Raw genomic sequence first — 11,016 nt, forward strand, 5'->3', positions numbered from 1 at the left:
TCTCAAAAAAAAAAAAAAAAGAAATTTATATAATTTAAAGGATAAGACTTGGAAATATAGCTGCTGATAAATTCTAAATCTTTCTTTTTTATTGGTGTCCACGATTAGATCCCTGAATATTGCCGAGCCTTAGAAGAGAATGAAATATCTGAGCACTGTTTTGATTTGATTTTTGCTTTTGATGAAATTGTTGCCCTGGGATACCGGGAGAATGTTAACTTGGCACAGATCAGAACCTTCACAGAAATGGATTCTCATGAGGAGAAGGTGTTCAGAGCCGTCAGAGAGGTAAATAGGATCTTCTCTGGGACTATCTGTTTGTGTATCTTCCTCTTAGGCTTCACTAATCTGATTTTCCAATTTTTACTTGCTAATGTATAGACTGTATTCAAAGCTACATCCAGGCTGGGCACAGTGGCTCATGCCTATAATCCCAGCACTTTGGGAGGCAGAGGTGGAAGGATCACTTGAGTCCAGGAGTTCAAGACCAGCCTGGACAGCATAGTGAGACCCTGTCTCTAGAAAAAAAAAAAAATTAGCCAGACACAGTAGCACGTGCCTGTGGGTCCCAGCTACTTGGGAGACTGACATGGGAGGATCACTTGAGGCCAGGAAGTTGGGGCTGCAGTGAGCCGTGATCGTGCCACTTGCACTCCAGCCTCGGTCACAGAGTGAGACCCTGTCTCAAAAAAAAAAAAAAAAAAAACCAGCTACATTCATGTATGTCTTTTTCTGTAGACTCAAGAACGTGAAGCTAAGGCTGAGATGCGTCGTAAAGCAAAGGAATTACAACAGGCCCGAAGAGATGCAGAGAGACAGGGCAAAAAAGCACCAGGATTTGGCGGATTTGGCAGCTCTGCAGTATCTGGAGGCAGCACAGCTGCCATGATCACAGAAACCATCATTGAAAGTGATAAACCAAAAGTGGCACCTGCACCAGCCAGGTATAATCCATTGTACTTTAGAATGCCAGATGACGGGTGTATATGTGTCTATCTTTGAAGTGATAATCTGATTTCTTGGAAAGCTGTAAATAATGAAGGACTTGATGAAGTAAGATATGATGTTAAATTTGGCCACATAAAATGTGAGGATAAAGAAGAAATCTGAATGTGATGTTTTTCCTTTTGTATAAAAGAGAGTTATAAATTATGTCATGACCTCAATTTCCTATGAGAGTTGCCTTATTGTGGGAGAGAAAGGGATATTTAATGCTTTATGGAATGTAGATTTTTAATCTTGATGTTCAAAGATTGATTTTAGGGGTAATCTGTGAATTACCCGAAATTATATGCAAAATTTTGTGCACAGGTATGTTTCTCTGGATGGAAGATACAAAGTTTTCATCAGATCATGTGTGCTTGTAAAAATATACCTTTGGGTAATGAATTTCAAATTTTTCCACTTAGGCCTTCAGGCCCCAGCAAGGCTTTGAAACTTGGAGCCAAAGGAAAGGAAGTAGATAACTTTGTGGACAAATTGAAATCTGAAGGTGAAACCATCATGTCCTCCAGTATGGGCAAGCGTACTTCTGAAGCTACCAAAGTACATGCTCCACCTATTAATATGGAAAGGTAAGTAGGAACTTTGAGTAAGAATTCAAGCTTTGAATACAGTCCACATAATTTTAAAAAAATCTTATTTCAGTGTGCTATGAATTCTTTTTCTGTCTTATAATCTTTCCTGATTTAAAAGATTTATTCAGAGCATATTCTATGTATTAACATAAGGTCGTTTTTGGTTTTGTTTTGTTTTATTTTTTTGAGACAGAGTCTTACTATGTTGTCTAGGCTGGCCTCCAACTCCTGAGCTCAGTTAATCTTCCTGCCTCAGCCTCCCAAGTAACTGGGATACAGGCATGCATTGCTGCACCTGACCTTTTTTTTTCCTTAAACCCTGATTGGTGGGCCCTCAGCCACCTATTTTCTATGAAGTTTAGAACTTTCCTTTTACAGCTAAATTAAAGTTACTCATAGTCACACCTAGTGTGTAGCTTATCTCTTAGAATGGACCTGAATTAGGGGACTAGAGCTATAGTGACCCCAGACTGTATTTTGACATGACTTTTTGTAATTAAAAACTCTTAAGTAGAACTAATCTTTAATCCAAAACTTGTAGATATCTTTAATAGCAAATTAATATATTTTGCATTTTTATTTTATTTATTTATTTTTTTGAGATGGAGTTTCACTCTGTCACTCAGGCTGGAGTGCAGTGGTGCAATCTCGGCTTGCTGCAAGCTCTACCTCCCAGGCTCAAGTGATTCTCCCACCTCAGCCTCCCAGGTAGCTGGGACTGCAGGCATGCACCACCATGCTGGGCTAATTTTTGTATTTTGGTAGAGATGGGGTTTCGCCTTGTTGCCCAGGCTAGTCTCGAACTCCTGGACTCAAGCAGTCTGCCTGCCTCGGCCTCACAAAGTGCTGGGATTACAGGCCTGAGCCACCATGCCCAGCCATCTTTTGCAGTTCAAATATTTGAAGCCGGTATGGAATATTTTGATTCATCTCTATCTCAGGACTGTGGTACTAGCTTTTTTAAGTGGTAGTTATCAAGTTCACATATTCATGACTCAGATTTCTCATCTTGAAGTCAGACCTTCTACTGTTGCTGATGGTTTTGAGGTCAAGTGAAAGATAATACCAGGAGGATACCTCTATCAGGTGTGCATAAAAGAGGAGTATTTACTCTTTTTCTTTCTTGCTTTTTTTTTTTTTTTTTTTTTTTGGAGACAGAGTCTTTCTCTGTCTCTCAGACTGAAGTGCAATGGCACGATCTTGACTTACTGCAACCTCTACCTCCTGGGGTCAAGCAATTCTCCTGCCTCAGCCTCCCAAGTGGCTGGGATTACAGGGGCACACCATCACGCCTGGCTAATTTTCTTATTTTTAGTAGAGATGGGGTTTTGCCGTGTTGGCTAGGCTGGTCTCGAACTCCTGACCTCAAGTGATCCGCCTGCCTCCACCTCCCAAAAGTGCTCGGATTATAGGCATGAGCCACCACGCTCAGCCAAGTATTTACTCTTTATATGCCCTGTTCTGTATGAAATGAACAGGGTTACACTGGGATAAATTTCTTGATTCACTAAAGCCGCTGTGCTCTTCCTAGTGGTTGCTTTGAGTGAGACAGGCTTCACACTTTTAAAAAGATGTTCCTGAGTGCAGTGGCCCACGCCTGTAATCCTAGCACTTTGGGAGGCTGAGGTGGGCAGATTGCCTGAGCCCAGGAGTTCATGAGACTGCCCTGGGCATCATGGTGAAAACCCGTCTCCACTAAAATACAAAAAATTAACCCCTTCTCCATGAAAATACCAAAAATTAGGTGGGTGTGGTGGCGCATGCCTGTAGTCCCAGCTACTCAGGAGGCTGAGGCAAGAGAATTGCTTGAACCTGGGAAGCAGAGGTTGCGGTGAGCCAAGTGACTGCACTCCAGCCTGGGCGACAGAGTGAGACTCTGTCTCCAAAAAAAAAAAAAAGATGTTGGAGATCACATATTACAGAAAATTTGAGACACTCTTTTTTCTAAATGATAAAATGCCTCTTGAGCACAGAGCAAACTTTTTTGAAGGTAAAATGGTGCCATGCATTGTCTTAAGATACACTCCTTTATGATCTTGACTCTGATGCCTTTGTTTCTAGGAAGACCTAAGAGGTTGGAACAGGGAACAGGGTAGGATAACAAAATATTCTTTGTAGCCTCTGTAGTTCATCCAACCAAACATATTTCTATTACTGAATATGAATAGATTGTACTTAGTGATTGCCTGTAACAGCAGCACTTTTTAATCTTTTTAAAATTGGATTGTACTTTAATACAGTATAAAATTCAAAAGTTGTTAACAGTCAGAAGTCTTTCTCTCACGCAGCCATGCCAGTTTCTCATTTTGGAGACAACTAGTGTTAACAGAGTTTTTTTGGTATCCTTCTGAGGGGGGTGGTCTGTGATATATAGATTAATAAAAAACATGTGTATACAGTGTGTCTATTTTTCCCCCTTTTATGCAAAGCAGTAAAACTAGACACATCTTCCAGTTGCATTTTTCACTTAATTATTTTGGAGATAAGAATTTCTTTATTTGAAACTAGGGTAAATGCAGTAACTTACCTAGACTGGATCCTCTACTACTGTAGTGTAGAAAAAACAACTCAAACTGTTTCTTTTTTTCTATTTTCTCATTCAACAGCAACAATCAACACAGAAGACTTCTGTTATCCAGTGTGTTTAGGTTTTTCTGCACACATCAAGCAGTCACACCCAGCTGGTGTCCTCCCATTCAGTTCAATTCTGATGCTATCTACCTGGGAATAGCCTCAGATTCTACAGGTTGAGAGTTCAGTCCCCCAAGACTGATTCTTCCTTCCCACCAGTCATAAGTCCAGGCTTAGGCCGGGCGTGGTGGCTCAAGCCTGTAATCCCAGCACTTTGGGAGGCCGAGATGGGCGGATCACGAGGTCAGGAGATCGAGACCATCCTGGCTAACACGGTGAAACCCCGTCTCTACTAAAAAATACAAAAAACTAGCCGGGCGCGGTGGCGGGCGCCTGTAGTCCCAACTACTCGGGAGGCTGAGGCAGGAGAATGGCGTGCACCCGGGAGGCGGAGCTTGCAGTGAGCTGAGATCCGGCCACTGCACTCCAGCCTGGGCGGCCGAGCGAGACTCTGTCTCAAAAAAAAAAAAAAAAAAAAGTCCAGGCTTTCAGAACTTCTTACTGACCTCAAGTTTGGCCTCCCACGACCCCGTCTTTGGGTTCAATTAATTTGCTAGAGCACCCCACAGAACTCAGGGAAACTTACTTGACATTTATCAATTTGTTACAGAGGATATTTTAAAGGACACAAATAAGCAGCCAGATGAAGAGATATACATAGGGCAAGGTCTGGGAGGGTCTTGGGTGCAGGAGCTTCTGTCCCCAGGGAGCAGGGGTACACCACTCTCTTGGAAAATGGATGAGACCTTGTTAATCTTCCTGTAAGCCTCCATGTGTTCAGCCGTCCAGAAGCTTACCAGACCCTGTCCTCTTGAGCCTTTTATGGAGACTTCATTGGATAGGCATAATTGACAGGTGTGCAGAAATGTGACTGGACAAAGGGTATGACCTAATACTGATTGGCTGAGTGGGGAAACCCAGCAAGGCCTGTCCACTCTGTGCAACATTAATCTTCCTCCAGGATATGGTGCAGGACCCCTTTTGGAGATTAGAGTCCTGCCTTGGGTGGGTGAAAGGAGGGCAGGAGAAGGTCAAAGAGAGATTCTGTTTTCTGAGGGCTGCTCCTGAGGCCTAAAGTGCCCCAACATTATGTATAATAAGGGATATGGGAGTTATGAGCCACGAACCATGGATGAAAACCAGTACATATGTATATCATAATATCACAACTACTATTAAAAATATTATTAGGTCAACTGATGAAATTGACATATGATTGATAGATTGGATACAATTATTATATCAGTGTTAGCCTGGCATGATCGCACATGGCTATAGTCCTTGCTACTCAGGAGGCCGAGATAGGAGGATTGCTTGAGACCAGGAGTTCAAGGTTATAGTGAACTGTGATTGTGCCTCTGAATAGCCACTGCACTCCAGCCTGGGCAACATAGCAAGATCTATCTCTTAAACAACAACAGGCTGGGGGCGGTGGCTCACATCTGTAATCCCAGCACTTTGGAAGGCCCGGCCGGGCAGATCACCTGAGGTCAGGAGTTCAAGACCAGCCTGGCCAATATGGTAAAACCCTGACTCTACTAAAAATACAAAATTGAACCGGGTGTGGTGGCAGGCGCCTGAAATCCCAGCTATGCAGGAGACTGAGACAGGAGAATCACTTGAACCCGGGAGGCAGAGGTTGCAGTGAGCCGAGATTGCACCATTGCACTCCAGCCGTGCAACAAGAGTGAAACTCCATCTCAAAACAACAACAAAAAGCTAAAAACAAAAGTATCAGTGTAAATTTGTGTAGTTAATAATGGTACTGTGATTGATTATGTAACAGAATATCCCTAATCTTATAAAAATAAGCACTGAAGTATTTAGGGGCAAAGTGCCGTGATGTATATAATCTGCTTCTTAATGGTTCAGGGGAAAAAAATCAAATGTATAACATACATATATAATGTTTAGAGAGAGAGAGACACATATGCAAATTATAAAACAAATGGGGTAAATGTTAACAATAGGTGAATCTGGAAAAGGGTATATATGTCTTCCTTGTATAATTTTAATTTTTTTAAGCTTGAAAATATTTTCAAATAGAACATTTTTTCAGTTGTTTTCTCACCATTGCCTACTATTCATTTGGGTGAATATTCCTTTATTTTTTATTTTCTATGTTTTTTTGAGGTGGAGTCTTGCTCTGTTGCCCAGGTTGGAGTGCAGTGTCGTGATCTCAGCTCACTGCAAGCTCCACCTCCTGAGTTCACGTCATTCTCCTGCCTCAGCTTCCTGAGTTGCTGGGACTACAGGTGCCCATCACCACACCCGGCTAATTTTGTTTTTGTATTTTTAGTAGAGATGGGGTTTCACCGTGTTAGCCAGGATGGTCTCGATCTCCTGACCTCATGATCCGCCCACCTTGGCCTCCCAAAGTGCTGGGATTACAGGTGTGTGCCACTGCGCCCGTGGATATGCCTTTATTTAAGCAGCCCCCAGTGGCAGACATTCGTTTCTAAACTTTGCCATTAAAAACAATTCTTCAGTGAATAACTTAGCAGATTGTTTTGCACAGATTAGAATGTGTCTGTTGAATTGCTGTATCAAAGGGGTATCGTCTTTTGAATGTTTATAGCTATAGCAGTAGCACCTTTAAAAAAACGTTGTTGATGGCTAATCATTAGACCTTGGAGAAAGGGATTTCTGGTTTCTACCTTTCTTTTTTCTTTTGTTTTGTTTTGTTTTTGAGATGGAGTTTCACTCTTGTTGCCCAGGCTGGAGTGCAATGGGACAATCTCGGCTCACCGCAACCCCTGCCTCCTGGTTCAAGGATTCTCCTGCCTCAGCCTCCCAAGTAGCTGGGGCTACAGGCATGCACCACCACGCCTGGCTAATTTTGTATTTTTAGTAGAGATGCGGTTTCTCCATGTTGGTCAGGCTAATCTCGAACTCCCGACCTCAGGTGATCTGCCCACCTCGGCCTCCCAAAGTGCTGGGATTATAGGCATGAGCCACTGTGCCCGGCCATTGGTTTCTACCTTTCTGAACAAATGTATTACTTTCTCTTTGTAGTGTACATATGAAGATTGAAGAAAAGATCACATTAACCTGTGGACGAGACGGAGGATTACAGAATATGGAGTTGCATGGCATGATCATGCTTAGGATCTCAGATGACAAATATGGCCGAATTCGTCTTCATGTGGAAAATGAAGATAAGAAAGGGGTGCAGCTACAGGTGTGTAGAAGCTTTTGATAGGGAGTGTTAACACTTTGTCTACCTATTATAGTCTTTGTCAACTAGAGTTCCCAGTATGAACCACAGAAAATTATTTAAGTTATATAACTAGCATCACTCTAAATGCATAGGAAAGAAGTTGATTTATTGCATACAGTAGCTACCTGAGAGTGAGTAAAGCAGCTGTGTTAGGATGGCTTTTAAATATTGGAACTGAATAAAAGGTCATTTTGAAATCTAATAAATGACTTCATACTCACTAGCAAAAGGTACAAAGAGATGTTTATTTTTTGCTGTTATGAAAACAGTAAATTAATCACTTAGGATCTTGCTTGAAATATAGTTTTTAAAAAAACAAGGCTTTAAGACAAGTGTGGTGGCTCACGCCTATAATACCAACACTTTGAGAGGCTGAGGCCAAAGGATCGCTTGAGCCCAGGAGTTCAAGAACAGCCTGAGCAATGAGGGCTGAGCAACAAGACCCTGTCTCTACAAAAACTTAAAAAATTAGCCAGGCATGGTGGCACAATGCGAAATTTACTCATTCTGCTATTAAACTACCAGTGCTTGTTTTGTTAACTGAAGGGCAGTATCTAATGATGTATTTGAAAAGTACATAAAATCCTTTCAGTATAAGTGTGTGTGTTCCAACTATTGGATAGAGATATATATAAGCCCTTCTTTATATTACAGGTGGTCTTGTCACATTTCATTTAGCTTAACATCTCGTCACAAGAACAAAGCCTTTTTAGGGAAGAGTGTTTTTGTCTACTTTCCCTCCCGTAGTCAGCACAGAATTGTCTTTTAGAAGCAGTGCTTATATTATTTGACAACATTTTTGCTGGCTTGTAAAGTGCTATCCAAAAGTGATTTCTGTTTTTTTTTTGTTGTTGTTGTTGTTGTTTCCTGAGATGGAGTCTCTCTCGGTCGCCCAGGTTGGAGTGCAGTAGTACGATCTTGGTTCACTGCAACCTCTGCCTCCCGGGTTCAAGCAGTTCTCCTGTCTCAGCCTCCTAAGTAGCTGGGATTACAGGCACCTGCCACCACGCCCAGCTAATTTTTTTTATTTTTAGTAGAGACGGGGTTTCACCATGTTGGCCAGGCTGGTCTCAAACTCTTGACCTCGTGATTCGCCCACGTCATCATCCCAAAGTGTTGGGATTATAGGCATGAGCCACCATGCCCAGCCCTTCTGGGTATTTTTGTTTTTGTTTTTGTTTTTGTTTTGTTTTGTTTTTTTGACACAGAGTCTCTCTCTGTGATGCAGACTGGAGTGCAGCGGCACAGCCTTGGCTCGCTGCAGCCTCAACCTCCTGGGCTCAAGCAATCCTTCCCTCCTCAGCCTCCATAGTAGTTGGGACTATAGGTGTGCACCACCACACCCAGCTATTTATTCATTTATTTATTTATTTATTTATTTATTTATTTATGTATTTATGTATTTATTGAGACGGAGTTTCACTCTTCTTGCCTAGGCTGGAGTGCAATGGTGTGATCTCGGCTCACTGCAACCTCTGCCTCCCGGGTTCAAGCCATTCTTCTGCCTCAGCCTCTCAGATAGCTGGGATTACAGGCATGTGCCATCATGTCCGGCCCCAGCTAACTTTTGTATTTTTAGTAGAGATGGGGTTTTGCCATGTTGGCCAGGCTGATGTCAAACTCCTGACCTCCAATGCCCCGCCCACCTCAACCTCCGCAAAAACAATTTCTTTTAAAAAGATAAGACTATCTTAATTGGCTTGGATTTTAACAACTTTAAGTCTCTAGGCAAAATTGCAACTAGACTTTACACAGAGCTTGCCCTTTTCTGCTACTTTATATAAGGCCAAAAATGCTATTTGACCCAGGCAGCTGATCAGGGTCTTACTAGAACCTTCTGCTTGGCAAACCTGGCCCCACCATGAACCTGCTCCATGTGAAGTATTTTTGGAAAGGACTTGGTTAATGGTCTTTTAACTTTTTCAGGTGCAAACTTGTTCTATAATGGCTTTTAGAGTTGAAATTATTATTTTTTTTTAATTACTGGTTTTTAAATATCTTAAATTATTTTAAAAGTCTTTGAAGAAGGGAAATCTTTCTTTAAAATGAAAAAGAATTGGAATTTATTAGGTACTCTATTTTAGATGTTTGGATTATGGGTCATATAAGCCTAGAGAGGGGTTGTTTCTTGTCTGTCTGAACCTCAGGAGTTTTCCTTTCCTTCTCATTCTAGACCCATCCAAATGTGGATAAAAAACTTTTCACTGCAGAGTCTCTAATTGGCCTGAAGAATCCAGAGAAGTCATTTCCAGTCAACAGTGACGTAGGGGTGCTAAAGTGGAGACTACAAACCACAGAGGAATCTTTTATTCCACTGACAAGTAAGTGCCTCTGGCCAGTCCCACTAAGCTAGTTTGCATTGAGAACTGGAAATAGCCCTTGCTTGTACACTTTTATTTTTATTGCCATAGCAAAGTTCTTTTTGACAAAATGACTTTCTTTTGAAATGGACCTGGTGCTGCATTTTGTATATTTTTATCATTAGTTTTCATTTTTACTAGCTTTTATTTTGAAACCATTGTGGTTTTGTTGTTGTTATTGTTTTAGAGACAAGGTCATCTTCTGTTGCCCAGGCTAGAGTACAGTGGAGCGATCATAGCTCACTGCAGCATCAAACTCCTGGACTCAAGCCATCCTCCTGCCTCAGCCTCTTGAGTAGCTGGGACTAGGACTACAGGCACATGCCACCACATCCAGCTAATTTTTTTTTAAAAGACACAGACTCCCTCTGTCTGTCACCCAGGCTGGAATGCAGTGGTGTGATCATGGCTCATTACAATTCCTGGGCTCAGCTGATCTCCCACCTCAGCCTCCTGAGTAGCTAGGAGAACAGGGAAGTGCCACCCCTGGCTTTTTTTTTTTTTTTTTTTTTGGAGAAGTGGAGTCTCACTTTGTTGCCTAGGCTGGTCTTGAACTCATGGCCTCAACCAATCCTCCCACCTCGATACTACCACCTTGGTTGTCTAAAGCGCTGGGATTATAGGCATGAGCCACCACACCCAGCCATCTTTTTCTAATATTCTAGTATGACTGCTTTGCTTTCTTCTCAGTTAATTGCTGGCCCTCGGAGAGTGGAAATGGCTGTGATGTCAATATAGAATATGAGCTACAAGAAGATAATTTAGAACTGAATGACGTGATTATCACCATCCCACTCCCGTAAGTGCTGTGCCCGTGTCCCCTATGTTGGACTTACAGAACTGGTCTTTTGGAACTCATTTTGGAGTCAGCACCTACCTGACCTGACGGTCCATTCAGAGATAGTTGATTCTTAAAAAAGCTAGTTGTGAAAGAAGCCAGATATAAAAGGCTGCATGTTATGTGATTCCAGTTCTTTGACTTTCTGGAAAAGGTAATACTATTGAATAAAAATGAGGAGGTAGAGAAGAAGGTACTTCACTTCAGAGGGGCACAAGGGAACTTTTGGGAATGATAGGAATGTTCTAGGACTTGTGTTTGCTTTGGCAGCACAGGTACTAAAATTGGAACCAGAGAAGATTAGCATGGCCCGTGTGCAAGGCTGACATACAACTTTATGAAACATTTCATGGCCGGGCGCTGTGGCTCAAGCCTGTAATCCCAGCACTG

General features: G+C 42.1%; 1 protein-coding gene across 3 annotated transcripts in view; it reads left to right on the plus strand.

Annotated features, from left to right (window-relative positions):
• ARCN1 (archain 1) overlaps positions 1-11,016 on the plus strand; it is a 34,531-nt gene that overhangs the window by 14,788 nt on the left and 8,727 nt on the right. For all 3 annotated transcript variants that reach the window (XM_011964879.1, XM_011964881.1, XM_011964878.1), the window contains 6 exons: positions 109-288; positions 739-944; positions 1,410-1,574; positions 7,224-7,389; positions 9,602-9,749; positions 10,479-10,587. In XM_011964879.1, coding sequence (XP_011820269.1) covers positions 109-288; positions 739-944; positions 1,410-1,574; positions 7,224-7,389; positions 9,602-9,749; positions 10,479-10,587 — 974 coding nt within the window. The remainder of the gene's footprint in view (positions 1-108; positions 289-738; positions 945-1,409; positions 1,575-7,223; positions 7,390-9,601; positions 9,750-10,478; positions 10,588-11,016) is intronic.

This window comes from Mandrillus leucophaeus, unplaced genomic scaffold, assembly GCF_000951045.1.
Source record: "Mandrillus leucophaeus isolate KB7577 unplaced genomic scaffold, Mleu.le_1.0 Scaffold71, whole genome shotgun sequence".
Taxonomy (NCBI): Eukaryota; Metazoa; Chordata; class Mammalia; order Primates; family Cercopithecidae; genus Mandrillus; species Mandrillus leucophaeus.